The sequence below is a fragment of the Trachypithecus francoisi genome, unplaced genomic scaffold, assembly GCF_009764315.1.
Source record: "Trachypithecus francoisi isolate TF-2019V2 unplaced genomic scaffold, Tfra_2.0 Lachesis_group20, whole genome shotgun sequence".
NCBI lineage: Eukaryota > Metazoa > Chordata > Mammalia > Primates > Cercopithecidae > Trachypithecus > Trachypithecus francoisi.
Genome location: NW_022681466.1, coordinates 18,358,833 through 18,374,802, shown reverse-complemented (window position 1 = coordinate 18,374,802; position 15,970 = coordinate 18,358,833). Strand labels below are relative to the sequence as shown.

General features: G+C 49.7%; 1 protein-coding gene across 2 annotated transcripts in view; it reads left to right on the top strand.

Annotated features, from left to right (window-relative positions):
• The window catches only part of TTC25 (tetratricopeptide repeat domain 25), a 44,689-nt gene that overhangs the window by 15,862 nt on the left and 12,857 nt on the right, over positions 1–15,970 (top strand). For both annotated transcript variants that reach the window (XM_033183006.1, XM_033183007.1), the window contains exons 8-9: positions 6,820–6,906; positions 9,649–9,845. In XM_033183006.1, the coding sequence (XP_033038897.1) occupies positions 6,820–6,906; positions 9,649–9,845 (284 nt within the window). The remainder of the gene's footprint in view (positions 1–6,819; positions 6,907–9,648; positions 9,846–15,970) is intronic.

Below are 15,970 nucleotides of genomic sequence, written 5' to 3'. Positions count from 1 at the left end.
TGGCCCCTTTTCAATGTATTTACCTACATACTCATGTACATATGTAGGATTTTTAAAACAAAAGCAGTTCCTTGCTATTTTTTAATTTTTTTTTTTAAAAAAGAATGTAGGCCGGGCGCGGTGGCTCAAGCCTGTAATCCCAGCACTTTGGGAGGCTGAGACAGGTGGATCACGAGGTCAGGAGGTCGAGACCATCCTGGCTAACACGGTGAAACCCCGTCTCTACTAAAAATACAAAAAAAAAAAAATAGCCGGGCGAGGTGGCGGGCGCCTGTAGTCCCAGCTACTCCGGAGGCTGAGGCAGGAGAATGGCGTAAAACCCGGGAGGCGGAGCTTGCAGTGAGCTGAGATCCGGCCACTGCACTCCAGCCCGGGCCACAGAGCAAGACTCCGCCTCAAAAAAAAAAAAAAGAATGTGTCTTCCTCTCAAAAATAACCAAATAACCACAGGTCAGGCACAGTGGCTCATGCCTGTAATCCCAGCACTTTGAGATGTCATGCGTGTCCGTGTGAAGAGACCACCAAACAGGCTCTTCCCATCCAGTGAAAGGGTCTACCCAGACCAAGAGGTATTTTAGCAATGAGGCTGTTTATTTCACCTGGGTGCAGGCGGACTGAGTCCAAAAAGAGTCAGCAAAGGGTGGTGGGATTATCATTAGTTCTTATAGGTTTGGGATAGGTATATAAAATACATTCTTGCCGGGCGCGGTGGCTCAAGCCTGTAATCCCAGCACTTTGGGAGGCCGAGACGGGCGGATCACGAGGTCAGGAGATCGAGACCATCCTGGCTAACACGGTGAAACCCCGTCTCTACTAAAAAATACAAAAAACTAGCCGGGCGAGTTGGTGGGCGCCTGTAGTCCCAGCTACTCGGGAGGCTGAGGCAGGAGAATGGCGTAAACCCAGGAGGCGGAGCTTGCAGTGAGCTGAGATCCGGCCACTGCACTCCAGCCTGGGTGACAGAGCAAGACTCCGTCTCAAAAAAAATAAAATAAAATAAAAAAAATAAAATAAAATAAAATAAAATACATTCTTAACCACGAGGCAGAATATTACAAAGTACCTTCTTAAGGGAAGGGGAGACTATATCGTATCAGCTAGGGTGGGGTAGGAACAAATCACAATGGTGGAATGTCATCAGTTAAGGCTATTTTCACTTCTTTTGTGTTTCTTCAGTTACTTCAGGCCATCTGGATGTATACGTGCAGGTCACAGGGGATATGATGGCTTAGCTTGGGCTCAGAGGCCTGATATTCCTGTCTTCTTTTTTTTTTTTTTTTTTTTGAGGCGGAGTCTCGCTCTGTCGCCCAGGCTGGAGTGCAGTGGCCGGATCTCAGCTCACTGCAAGCTCCGCCTCCCGGGTTCCCGCCATTCTCCTGCCTCAGCCTCCCAAGTAGCTGGGACTACATGCGCCCGCCACCTCGCCCAGCTAGTTTTTTGTATTTTTAGTAGAGACAGGGTTTCACTGTGTTCGCCAGGATGGTCTCGATCTCCTGACCTTGTGATCCGCCCGTCTCGGCCTCCCAAAGTGCTGGGATTACAGGCTTGAGCCACCGCGCCCGGCATATTCCTGTCTTCTTATATTAATAAGAAAAATAACATAAAATAGTGTTGACGTGTTGGGGCAGCAAAAATTTTGGGGGGGGTGGTATGGAGAGATAATGGGCGATGTTTCTCAGGTCTGCTTCAAGCGGGATTGGGGCGGCATGGGAACCTAGAGTGGGAGAGATTAAGCTGAATGAATATTTTGTGATAAGGGGTGATACTGTGGGATTGTTAGAAGAAATATTTGTCATATAGAATGATTGGTGATGGCCTGGATACAGTTTTGTATGAATTGAAAACCTAAACAGAAGACATAAGCACCAAATAAAAGAAGGAGAGAAAAATAGGTATTAAAGGACTAGTAATTGGGAGGACCCAGGACATCCAATTGGAGAGTGCCCAAGAGGGTTCAGCATAATTACTTGCTTGATTGGCGAGTTTTTGGGAAAAGACCATTAGTCCGTTTTACCTTTCCTGAAGATTGAGGATGATAAGGGGTATGAAGTTTCCACTGAATACCAAGAGCCTGAGAAACTGCTTGGGTGATTTGACTAATAAAGGCAGGTCCATTATCGGACTGTATAGAGGTGGGAAGGCCAAACCGAGGAATTATGTCTGACAAAAGGGAAGAAATGACCGCAGTGGCCTTCTCAGACCCTGTGGGAAAGGCCTCTTCCCATCCAGTGAAAGGGTCTACCCAGACCAAGAGGTATTTTAGTTTCCTGACTTGAGGCATGTGAGTAAAGTCAATTTGCCAGTCCTGGGTGGGGGCAAATCCCCGAGCTTGATGTGTAGGGAAGGGAGGGGGTCTGAACAATCCCCAAGGAGTAGTAGAATAGCAGATGGAACACTGAGAAGTGATTTCTGTATGGATAGATTTCCACAATGGAAAGGAAATGAGAGGTTAGGTACTAAGAGTTGGGCTAGCAGCTTGTAACTTACATGAAAGAGGTCATGAAATGACAATAGGATAGAATGGGCCTGTAAGGCTGGAAGGAGATATTTTCCTTGATCCAAGAACCATTTGCCTTGTGTGGGAAGAGATTGATAGGTGGAAGTTTCAGTGGGAGAGTAGGTGGGAGTGACCGATGAGAAAGAGAAAAACTGGCCGTGAGGGACAGAAGTTGGAATGCTAGCTGCTTCTTTAGCTACCTTATCAGCATAAGCGTTGCCCTGAGCGATGGGATCTGATGCCTTTTGGTGGCCCTTGTAGTGTATGACTCCAGCTTCTTTTGGAAGTAAAGCAGCCTTGAGAAGAGTTTTTATTAAGGAGGCATTAATGATGGAGGACTCTTGTGTAGTGAGGAAATTTCTTTCTGCCTGTATTAACAGCATGGTGGTGCAGGATATGGAAGGCATATTTAGAGTTAGTGTAAATATTGACACATAGTCCCTTTGCAAGAGTGAGGGCCTGAATTAAGGCAATGAGTTCAGCTTGCTGAGAGGTAGTGTTGGGGGTGCAGAAAGTATATGTGTTAGGTGTAAGGAAGAAAATAGATTTTGGAAGTTATGAGAACTATAGAGAGCATAGTTTGTGATTTTGAGGGCCTCTAAAAGTATTAAGGCAGTGGCAGTCACTGCACGCAGACATGAGGGCTAGGCTAACACAGTAAGGTCAAGTTGTTTAGATAAAAAGGCTACAGGGTGCAGTCCTGGTCCTTGTGTAAGAATTCCGACTGCACAGCCCTGCACTTCGGCTGTGTGTAATGAAAAGAGTTGGGATGAGTCAGGGAGAGCTAGTGGGGGAGCAGTCTCTAAAGCTGTCTTCGAGGAACAGAAAGAGGAGTGGGGAAAGGATTTAGGATCTATGGGGTCAGCTAGATTTATCTAGAATAGAATAATGGGTTGTGGAGGGAGGTATTGAGGATAGGAGAGTATATGGGTTTGGCACCACAGGGTAGATAGGCAAGACAATTTGGTTGATAAAGCACAGATCCTGAACTAACCTGTAAGTCTTGTCTAACTTGTTGAACTAACCTGTAAGGTTTTTGGACAGGTAAAACGGGGGAATTGTAAGGAGAGTTTACAGGCTTTAAAAGGCCATGCTGTAACAGGCAAGTGATAACAGGCTTTAATCCTTTTAAAGCATGCTGTGGGATGGGATATTGGCATTGAGTGGGGTAAGGGTGATTAGGTTTTAATGGGATGGTAAGGGGTGCATGATCGGTTGCCAAGGAGGGAGTAGAGGTGTCCTATACTTATGGATTAAGGTGGGGCGATAAAGGGGAGGATGTGAAGGGGGCTTTCAACTGGGGAAAAGGGCAGCAATGAGGTGTGGCTATAGCCTAGGAATAGTCAGGGAAGCAGATAATTTAGTTAAAATGTCTTGACCTAATAGGGGAGCTGGGCAGGTGGGGATAACTAAAAAGGAGTGCATAAAAGAATGTTGTCCAAGTTGGCACCAGAGTTGGGGAGTTTTAAGGGGTCTAGAAGCCTGGCCGTCAATATCCACAACAGTTATGGAGGCAAAGGAAATAGGCCCTTGAAAAGAAGGTAATGTGGAGTGGGTAGCCTCTGTATGGATTAAGAAGGGGATGGACTTACCCTCCACTGTAAGAGTTACCCAAAGCTTGGCATCCATGATGGTCCAGGGGGCCTCTGAGGTGATCGGGCAGTGTCAGTCTTCAGCTGCTAAGCCAAGGAGATCTGGGAAGGAGTCAGCCAAGGAACGTTGGGTTTGGGCTCCAGGGGCTTTAGGAGCAGCGGCAATGTGAGTCAGACAGTCCGACCTCCAGTGGGGGCCTGCACAGACATGGCTTAGGAGGAATCCCAGGCTGTGGGCATTCTGAGGCCCAGTGGCCAGGCTTTTGGCATTTGAAGCAAGGTCCACGAGGATGTTTTGAAGGAGCCCCTAGGAGCTGTGGCTTGTATGTTCTGAAGTTCTTGTACGCTGGAGACGTGGTTGTGGGTTGTCTTACAGTGGAGGCAAGTAGCTGTAACTCAGAAATGTGTTGTTGCCTGGCTTCCTCCTCTCTATTATTGTACACCTTGAAGGCGAGGTTGATTAATTCCTGTTGCAGGGTTTGAGGGCCGGATTTCAATTTTTGAAGCTTTTTTCTAATGTCAGGAGCTGACTGAGTGATAAAATGAATATTAAGAATAAGGTGTAGGCCAGGCATGGTGGCTCATGCCTGTAATCCCAGCACTTTGGGAGGCTGAGGAAGGTGGATCACGAAGTCAGGAGATTGAGACCATCCTGGCTAACACAGTGAAACCCTGTCTCTACTAAAAATACAAAAAATTACCTGGGCATGGTGGTGGGTGCCTGTAGTCCTAGCTACTCGGGAGGCTGAGGCAGGAGAATGGTGTGAACCCGGGAGGTGGAGCTTGCAGTGAGCCAAGATCATGCCACTGCACTCCAGACTCCAGCCTGGGCAACAGAGCAGGACTCTGTCTCAAAAAAAAAAAAAAAAAAGAATAAGGTGGCCTTGTGGCCCCTCTGGGTCTAGGGCAGTAAAGTGTCTAAGGGTTACTGCTAAGCAGGCCATGAACTGGGCTGGGTTTTTATATTGGATGAAAAAGAGCCTAAACGCTAACTGATTTGGGAGAGGTGGGATAAAGAAAAAGGAACATGGCCGGGCGCGGTGGCTCAAGCCTGTAATCCCAGCACTTTGGGAGGCCGAGACGGGCGGATCACAAGGTCAGGAGATCGAGACCATCCTGGCTAACACGGTGAAACCCCGTCTCTATTAAAAATGTAAAAAACTAGCCGGGCGAGGTGGCGGCGCCTGTAGTCCCAGCTACTCGGGAGGCTGAGGCAGGAGAATGGCGTGAACCCGGGAGGCGGAGCTTGCAGTGAGCTGAGATCCGGCTACTGCACTCCAGCCTGGGTGACAGAGCGAGACTCCGTCTCGAAAAAAAAAAAAAGAAAAAGGAACATTAACCTTGACTATGCCTTTAGCTCTAGCCACCTTTTTAAGAGGAAATTGTTGGGCAGGTGGGGGAGGGCTAGTAGTGGAACGAAACTGTAAGGGGGACCAGGTGTGAGGAGGGGAAGTGATAACAGGATTATAGGGTGCGGGGAGCGGGGGGAGCGGAAGCTGAGGACAAATTGGGACCTGGTGAGGAGCAGCCTGGGGAGGAGAGGTCAGATGGGTCTGTAGAAAAGGAAGATTCCAAAGACTCAGTGATGCTTGGGGTTGGGACTGAAGGGACAGGCGGGAGGCAAAGAAGGAGGATGTGGGATAAGTCGCACTGGGAGCAGAGACTAGGGAGGGCCGATGTGTAGAAGGATGCCTGGGCGTCAGGCCCTCAGACCGTTTGTCCATTTTTCGACAAAAAATCATCCAGGTCTTGTAAAATGGAGAAATCAAAAGTGCCGTTTTCTGGCTATTTAGAACCACTATGGGCAACTTTCCGCCCTCCATTCCCCCATTACAGAGTTTGTATTGGGGCCAAGTGGTGTTGCAGAAGAAAATAAGATGCTTAGATTTTAGGTCAGGCAAGAGTTGAAGAGGTTTTAAGTTTTTAAGAACACAGGCTAGGCCGGGCGCGGTGGCTCAAGCCTGTAATCCCAGCACTTTGGGAGGCCGAGATGGGCGGATCACGAGGTCAGGAGATCAAGACCATCCTGGCTAACACGGTGAAACCCCGTCTCTACTAAAAATACAAAAAGCTAGCCTGGCGAGGTGGCGGGCGCCTGTAGTCCCAGCTACTCCGGAGGCTGAGGCAGGAGAATGGCGTAAACCCGGGAGGCGGAGCTTGCAGTGAGCTGAGATCCGGCCACTGCACTCCAGCCTGGGAGGCAGAGCCAGACTCCGTCTCAAAAAAAAAAAAAAAAAGAACACAAGCTAAGGGAGAAGATGGGGGCATGGAGGGCGGAAAGTTGCCCATAGTGAAGGAGGTAAGTTTAAAGAGAAAGGTAGAGACACAGAGAAGGGGGGTAGGGAGCAGCCCTGGGCTGCAGTGTGGGTGAGAGCAGCCAAAGCAAGCATCCCCGCAATTGACTTGTCACTGAGGGAATGTGGGTGAATGACCAAGGTAGGCGTCCCTGCGGTGATCAGACACCAATGGAATGTGGGTGAATAATCAATCAGGCATCCCTGCAGTGATTAAAAACCAAGGGAAGACTGTCTTCCCAAGTCCGTGCTCAGCGCCGGAGTTTTGGGTCCATGGATGAAATGTGTCTCATCCTTGCCAGGCTGGACATTGTCCCTCCAACTGAAACCCTGAGTTTCTGAGGCCAAGGCTCCTGTCTTTGCCTTCGTTCCTGTTTCCACAGTGCCTAGAAGAGCTGATTTCTAGTGAATGGCTTATTTTGCTTCTTCCCCACAGTAACCTTCCTGATGCAAAATCCAGAGCCCTTGACAACATTGGCAGAGTTTTTGCCAGAGTTGGGAAATTCCAGCAAGCCATTGACACGTGAGTGACCAAGAATTAAGAATTGCCTCTTCCCCACCTCCATGATTAGAACTTCTCGTCCTAACATGAAAATTTGTTTCCAGTGATAAGAATCCAGCCTGGGCAACATAGGAAGACTCCCTCTCTACAAAAAAAAAAAAAAAAAAAAAAAAAAAAAAATTAGCGGGCATACTGTCCTGTGCCTGTGGTCCCAGCTACTTGGGAGGCTGAGGTGGGAGGATTACATGAGCCTGGGAGGTTGAGGCTGCAGTGAGACGTGATCACACTACTGCACTCCAGCCTAGACCATATGTTACCGGTGGAAGGTATCCCCAGTTATTGGCGGTCAATCTGTACAGGTCTGCAGCAACCTCAATTCTTGCCTCCTCAGAAGAAAGAATTTGAATGAGGAGTGGAAGTTTATTAAAAAGCTAGGCCGGGGCCGGGCCCTGTGGCTCACGCCTGTAATCCCAGCACTTTGGGAGGCTGAGGTGGGCAGACCACGAGGTCAAGAGATCGAGACCATCCTGGTCAACATGGTGAAACCCCGTCTCTACTAAAAATACAACATTTAGCTGGGCGTGGTGGTGCGTGCCTGTAATCCCAGCTGCTCAGGAGGCTGAGGCAGGAGAATCACTTAAACCCGGGGAGGCAGAGGTTGCAGGGAGCCGAGATTGCACCATTACACTCCAGCCTGGGTGACAGAGTGAGTGAGACTCCATCCAAAAAAAAAAAAGGCTGGGCGCGGTGGCTCACGCCTGTAATCCCAGCACTTTGGGAGGCAGAGATGGGCAGATCACGAGGTCAGGAGATCGAGACCATCCTGGCTAACACATCACCATGCCTGGCTAATTTTTGTAATTTTTTGTAGAGATGGGGTTTTGCCGTGTTGCCCAGGCTCGAACTCCTTGGCTTAAGCAGTCCATCCGCCTTGGCTTCCCAAAGTGCTAGGGTTACAGGAATGAGCCACCATACTTGGTAATATTCTTTTTCTTTCTTTTTTTTTTTTTTGGAGACGGAGTCTCGCTCTGTTGCCCAGGCTGGAGTGCAGTGGCCAGATCTCAGCTCATCGCAAGCTCCGCCTCCCGGGTTTATGCCATTCTCCTGCCTCAGCCTCCCAAGTAGCTGGGACTACAGGCGCCCGCCACCTCGCCGGCTAGTTTTTTGTATTTTTTAGTAGAGACGGGGTTTCACCGTGTTAGCCAGGATGGTCTCGATCTCCTGACCTCGTGATCCGCCCGTCTCGGCCTCCCAAAGTGCTGGGATTACAGGCTTGAGCCACCGCGCCGGCCTTTTTTTTTTTTTTTTTTTTTGAGACGGAGTCTCGCCCTGTCACCCAGGCCGGAGTGCAGTGGGGGCGATCTCCGCTCACTGCAAGCTCCGCCTCCCGGTTCACGCCATTCTCCTGCCTCAGCCTCCTAAGTACCTGGGACTACAGGCGCCCGCCACCTCGCCCGGCTAGTTTTTTGTATTTTTTAGTAGAGACGGGGTTTCACCGTGTTAGCCAGGATGGTCTCGATCTCCTGACCTCGTGATCCGCCCGTCTCGGCCTCCCAAAGTGCTGGGATTACAGGCTTGAGCCACCGCGCCCGGCCTTTTTTTTTTTTTTTTTTTGAGACGGAGTCTCGCCCTGTCACCCAGGCCGGAGTGCAGTGGGGGCGATCTCCGCTCACTGCAAGCTCCGCCTCCCGGGTTCACGCCATTCTCCTGCCTCAGCCTCCTAAGTACCTGGGACTACAGGCGCCCGCCACCTCGCCCGGCTAGTTTTTTGTATTTTTTAGTAGAGACGGGGTTTCACCATGTTAGCCAGGATGGTCTCGATCTCCTGACCTCATGATCTGCCCGTCTCGGCCTCCCAAAGTGCTGGGATTACAGGCTTGAGCCACCACGCCCGGCCGGTAATATTCTTTTTTTTTTGTTTTTTTTTTTGAGACGGAGTCTCGCTCTGTCACCCAGGCTGGAGTGCTGTGGCCAGATCTCAGCTCACTTCAAGCTCCGCCTCCCGGGTTTATGCCATTCTCCTGTCTCAGCCTCCCGGGTAGCTGGGACTACAGGCGCCTCCACGTCGCCCGGCTAGTTTTTTTTTGTAGTTTTTAGTAGAGACGGGGTTTCACCATGTTAGCCAGGATGGTCTCGATCTCCTGACCTCGTGATCCGCCCATCTCGGCCTCCCAAAGTGCTGGGATTACAGGCTTGAGCCACCGCGCCCGGCCTACGGCCGGTAATATTCTTAAACATTATTTGTGTTGTGTGTGTGTGTGTGTGTGTTGAGATGGGGTCTTGCTCTGTCACCCAGTCTTGGAGTGAAGTGGCGTGGTCTTGGCTTACTGCAACCTCCACCTCCCAGGTTCAAGTTACTCTTCTGCCTCAGCCTCCTGAGTAGTTGGGGCTACAGGCGCCTGCCACCATGCCTGGCTAATTTTTGTATTTTTAGTAGAGAGAGGGTTTTGCCATGTTGGCTAGGCTGGTTTCGATCTCCTGACCTCAGATGATCTGCCCACTTCAGCATCCCAAAGTGCTAGAGACATGAGCCACCACGCCAGCCTCAACTGTTGTATTAAATTCCACGTTCCATAGATGTTACCAAAATAGTCTCAGTAGTCTTAAAATATCATTATGCTTATGAACTCCACCCTTGTATCTAAAAGAACTGGTAGTTGGAGAACAAGTTTTGTTCTGCCACCCAGCAGGAAGCCTTGGCATCCTGTGGCCTAGTGCATGGTTTTGGGGGATGAAGCCGACCCTTGTTCTTCATGTCCCCAGGTGGGAAGAAAAGATCCCTCTGGCAAAAACCACCCTGGAGAAGACCTGGCTGTTCCATGAGATTGGCCGCTGCTACTTGGAGCTGGACCAGGCCTGGCAGGCCCAGAATTACGGCGAGAAGTCCCAGCAGTGTGCCGAGGAGGAAGGGGACATTGAGTGGCAACTGAATGCCAGTGTTCTGGTGGCCCAGGCACAAGGTATGGGCTCAGAGATGACCACCCTACCTTTCCCAGCCTTCAGGCCCAGCTCACACCAGGGCTAGGAGTCCTGTGGACTGAGTTTACCATCCCAGTGTTTTTCCTTCCCAGATTGTTCTGAGAGTGGGGATAAGCCACTCCATGTTGACCAGCACGTGGTGAGTGCCTACATTAAGCAAAACTTGGTTAGAGCTTGGGGCACCTTGAGCCTACCTCTGCCCTTGAGGAGCGCAGCTGCAGACCCACACAGCCTGTCATCTTTATAACAGAGCCCATGTATTGAGCCACTTTCCTTCTGCCTTGGTACTTTTTTTTGTTTTGTTTTGTTTTTGAGACAGAGTTTCGCTGCTGTTGCCCAGGATGGAGTGCAGTGGTGTGATCTCAGCTCACTGCAACCTCCGCCACCCAGGTTCAAGTGATTCTCCTGCCTCAGGCTCCCGAGTAGCTGGGATTACAGGCGTCTGTCACCACACCTGGCTAATATTTTGTGTTTTTAGTAGAGACAGGGTTTCACCATGTTGGCTAGGCTGGTCTCAAACTCTTGACCTCAGGTGATCCAACTGCCTCAGCCTCCCAAAGTGCTAGGATTACAGGCATGAGCCACCGTGCCTGGCCCTGTTTTGTTTTTTGAGACGAAGTATCGCTATGTTACCCAGGCTAGAGTGCAGTGGCACGATCTTGGCTCACTGCAACCTCGGCCTCCTGGGTTCCAGTAATTCTCCTGCTTCAGCCTTCAGAGTAGCTGGGATTACAGGCACACAACACCACACCTGGCTAATTTTTGTATTTTTAGTAGAGATGGGGTTTCACCACATTGGTCAGGCTGTTCTCGAACTCCTGACATCAGGTGATCCATCCGCCTCAGCTTTCCAAAGTGCTGGGATTATAGGCATGAGCCACCACACCCAGCCAGCATTCTTGTATTGAATCATTATGATGCAGACATTATCATCATCCTCACTTTAGAGATAGGGAAACTGAGGCACAGAGAGGTTCAGTAGACTCTCCAAGCCCCATGGGGGAACCGGTTTTTTTGTTTGTTTGTTGTTTGTTTGTTTGTTTTGAGACGGAGTCTCGCTCTGCCACCCAGGCTGGAGTGCAGTGGCACGATCTTGGCTCACTGCAACCTCGGCCTCCTGGGTTCCAGTAATTCTCCTGCTTCAGCCTTCAGAGTAGCTGGGATTACAGGCACACAACACCACACCTGGCTAATTTTTGTATTTTTAGTAGAGATGGGGTTTCACCACATTGGTCAGGCTGTTCTCGAACTCCTGACATCAGGTGATCCATCCGCCTCAGCTTTCCAAAGTGCTGGGATTATAGGCATGAGCCACCACACCCAGCCAGCATTCTTGTATTGAATCATTATGATGCAGACATTATCATCATCCTCACTTTAGAGATAGGGAAACTGAGGCACAGAGAGGTTCAGTAGACTCTCCAAGCCCCATGGGGGAACCGGTTTTTTTGTTTGTTTGTTTGTTTGTTTGTTTTGAGACGGAGTCTCGCTCTGCCACCCAGGCTGGAGTGCAGTGGCGCAATCTCGGCTCACTGCAAGCTCTGCCTCCCGGGTTCATGCCGTTCTCCTGCCTCTGCCTCCCGAGTAGCTGGGACTACAGGCACCCGCCACTACGCCCGTCTAATTTTTTTTTGTATTTTTAGTAGATATGGGGTTTCACTGTGTTAGCCAGGATGGTCTCGATCTCCTGAACTCATGATCCACCCGCCCCAGCCTCCCAAAGTGCTGGGATTACAGGCGTGAGCCACTGTGCCTGGCCTTTTTTTTTTTTTTTTGAGATGGAGACTCACTCTGTCACCCACGCTGGAGTGCAGTGGCGCGATCTTAGCTCACTACAACCTCTGCCTCCCGGCGTCAAGTGATTGTCCTGTCACATTGAGATAACTTTAAATTACATATTCAGTTAAAAATTAGGGCTGGGCGCCGTGGCTCAAGCCTGTAATCCCAGCACTTTGGGAGGCCGAGACGGGCGGATCACGAGGTCAGGAGATCGAGACCATCCTGGCTAACACGGTGAAACCCCGTCTCTACTAAAAATACAAAAAAACTAGCCGGGCGAGGTGGCGGGCGCCTGTAGTCCCAGCTACTCTAGAGGCTGAGGCCGGAGAATGGCGTAAACCCGGGAGGCGGAGCTTGCAGTGAGCTGAGATCCGGCCACTGCACTCTAGCCCGGGCAACAGAGCAAGACTCCGTCTCAAAAAAAAAAAAAAAAAATTAGGCTGGGGCCAGGCGCAGTGGCTCACGCATGTAATCCCAGCACTTTGGGAGGCCCGGCCTCAAGTCTGTAAATTTTCTTTTTTTTTTTTTTTTGAGGCGGGGTCTCGCTCTGTCGCCTGGGCTTGAGTGCAGTGGCCGGATCTCAGCTCACTGCAAGCTCCGCCTCCCGGGTTTACGCCATTCTCCTGTCTCAGCCTCCCGAGTAGCTGGGACTACAGGCACCGCCACCTCGCCCGGCTAGTTTTTTTGTATTTTTAGTAGAGACGGGGTTTCACCGTGTTAGCCAGGATGGTCTCGATTTCCTGACCTCGTGATCCGCCCGTCTCGGCCTCCCAAAGTGCTGGGATTACAGGCTTGAGCCACCGCGCCCGGCCAAGTCTGTAAGTTTTCTAAAAATTATTGAACTTTATCCTTACTAGCCGGTGAACTTTTTTTATGTATTTTTTTGAGAAGGAGTCTCACTCTGTCGCCCAGACTGGAGTGCAGTGGCACGATCTTGGCTCATTGCAACCTCCGCCTCCCAGGGTCAAGTGATTTTCCTGTCACATTGAGATAACTTTAAATTACATATTCAGTTACAAATTAGGCTGGGGCCAGGTGCGGTGGCTCACGCATGTAATCCCAGCACTTTGGGAGGCTGAGGCAGGCGGATCACCTGAGGTCAGGGGTTTGGTACCAGTCTGACCAACAAGATGAAACCTCGTCTCTACTAAAAATACAAAAATTAGCTGGGTGTGGTGGCACACACCTGTAGTCCCAGGTACTCAGGAGGCTGAGGCAGGAGAACTGCTTGAACCCGGGAGGCAGAGGTTGCAGTGAGCCCAGATTGTGCCGCTGCACTCCAGTCTGGGTGAAAGAACGAGACTCTGTCTCAAAAAAAAAAAAAAAAAAAAAAAAAAATTAGCCTGGGCACAGTGGCTCACACTTGTAATCCTGGCACTTTGGGAGGCCAAGGTGGGAGGATCGGTTGAGCCCAGGAGTTTGATACCAGCCTGGGCAACATAGGGAGATCTCATCTTTACAAAAAATAAAGCAACATAAAGAGACTGCATCTCTACAAAAAATAAAAAACTAGGGCCAGGCACGGTGGCCCATGCCTGTAATCCCAGCACTTTGGGAGGCCGAGGTGGGCAGATCACAAGGTCAGGAGTTCAAGACCAGCCTGGCCAACATAGTGAAACCGCATCTCTACTAAAAATCCAAAAAATTAGCTGGGCATAGTGGCACACGCCTGTAATCCCAGCTACTTGGGAGGCTGAGGCAGGAGAGTTGCTTGAACCTGGGAGACGGAGGTTGCAGTGAGCTGAGATTATGCCACTGTACTCCAGTCCAGGCGACTGTGAAAAAAAAAAAAAAATTAGCTGAGTGTGGTGGCAGGCACCTGTGATCCCAAACATTTGGGAGGCTGAGGTGGAAGGATTGCCTGAGCCCAGGTTGAGACTGCAGTGAGCCATGATCATACCACTGCATTCCAGCCTGGGATACAGAGCGAAACCCTGACCCTCACTCAAAAAAAAACAGAAACAAAGAGAAAGAATGAAAGAATAGTCCTGAATGATTTACGCTCTTGAATAAGCATGTGACTCCTCTGCAGACCTTTAATGTCAGAGTCCCACTGGTCTTGGAAGGAATACTGTGACTCCACATATTTTCAGAATTACATTTAAATTTCCTTTCAAGTGTAATAGCCTTCGTTTTTTTTTCTTTTTTGAGATAGAGTCTTGCTTTATCACCCAGATTTTAGTGCAGTGTCACATCCCTGCATTCATGGCTCACTGCAGCCTCAACCTCCCAGGCTCCAGTGATTCTGTCTCCTCAGTCTCCCAAGTCGCTGGGACCACAGGTGCATGTCACCATGCCTGGCAATTTTTTTTTTTTTTTTTGGTAGAAACGGGGTCTCCTATGTTGCCCAGGCTGTTCTGGAACTCCTGAGCTCAAGCAGTGCTCCCACCTTGGCCTCCCAAAGTGCTGGGATTACAGGTGTGAGCCACTGTGTCTGGCCAAGTGTAATAGCCTTTTATTTAATTTTATTTATTTATTTGTGAGACAGAGTTTCACTCTTTCACCCAGGCTGGAATGCAGTGGTGCAATCTCAGCTCAGTGCAACCTCTGCCTTCCAATTTCAAGTGATTCTTCTGCCTCAGCCTCCCAAGTAGCTGGGATTACGTGCGTCCACCACTATGCCTGGCTAATTTTTGTATTTTTAGTAGAGATGGGCTTTCACCATGTTGGCCAGGCTGATCTCGATCTCCTGACCTTGTGATCTGCCTGTCTCAGCCTCCCAAATTGTTGGGATTACAGGCGTGAGACACCATAACTGGCTGTAATGGCCTTTTAAAGTCTGACTTATGAGCACAAGGGCTTATTTTCCCCATGGGTCTCAAAGCAGTGCTTAGGAGGAGGATAGATCTTGGATATACTCAATTGTAAAAGAAAGCAGTGGTTTGTGAAGACCTTGGCTGGTAAGCACTTTCTCCTTTATGAAGCTCTTGGCCAGACGGGGAGGTTCATGCGTGTAATCCCAGCACTTTGGGAGGCCAAGGTAGAGGATTGCTTGAGGCCAGGAGTTCGAGACCAGGCTGGGCAACATGGTGAGACCCTGTCTCTATTAATTTAATTATATATATATTTTTTGAGGCAGGGTCTCACTCCGTCACCCAGGCTGGAGTGCAGCAGTGCAATATGGGCTCACTGCAACATTGACCTTCCAGGCTCAAGGGATCCTCCCATCTCAGCCTCCCGAGTAGCTGGGACTACATGCATGCGGCCCCACACCCAGCTGATTTTGTATTTTTGGTAGAGATGGGGTCTTACTATGTTGCCCAGGCTAGTCTTGAACTCCTGGTTCAAGTGATCCGCCTGTCTTAGCCTCCCAAAGTGCTGGGATTACAGGTTTGAGCCACCACACCTGGCCTATGTATGTGTGTATGTATGTATGTATGTATGCATTTTTAATTAATTATTTTTTTTGAGACAATCTTGCTCTGTCATCCAAGCTGGAGTGTAATGGCGTGATCTTGGCTCACTGCAACCTCTGCCTCCCGGGTTCAAGCAATTCTTGTGCCTCAGCCTCCTGAGTAGCTGGGTTTACAGTCGCCCGTCACCATGCTTGGCTAATTTTTGTATTTTTAGTAGAGACCGGATTTCACCATGTTGGCCAGACTGGTCTCAAACTCCTGACCTCAAGCAATCCGCCCACCTTGGCCTCCCAAAGTGCTGGGATTACAGGTGTGAGCCACCACGCCTGGCCTGACCTATATATTTAATTTTTAAAAATGAAATGAAGCTGTGAGGACTCAAATCAGTCACTCAATCGGTTAATCATTTCAGTCCCAGCTCCAGCACTAATTGGCACAGAGAGCCAAGATGAGCCACTTTTTCTATGGGTTCAGATTGTACCTGAGTAGGGCCTGGACTCGAGACAGCTGAGGTTCCAGCAGCTGGCCTATGGATTGCATCCAGCCCTCCATGCTTTGTTTGGTCTGCATATCATTTTTGAAAAAAATGAATGACCATTTAAAAAATATGAATTTCTGGCCAAGCGGTGGCTCACACCTGTAATCCCAGCACTTTGGGAGGCCGAGGCAGGCAGATCACCTGAGGTCAGGGTTTGAGACCAGCCTGATCAACATGACAAAACCCCATCTCTACTGAAAAAACAAAATTAGACTGGGCGCGGTGGCTCACGCCTGTAATCCCAGCACTTTGGGAGACCGAGGCAGAAGGATCACAAGGTCAGGAGATGGAGGCCATCCTGGCTAATACGGTGAAACCCCATCTCTACTAAAAATATAAAAAATTAGCCGGGCGTGGTGGTGGGCACCTGTAGTCCCAGCTACTCGGGAGGCTGAGGCAGGAGAATGGCGTGGACCCAGGAGGCGGAGCTTGC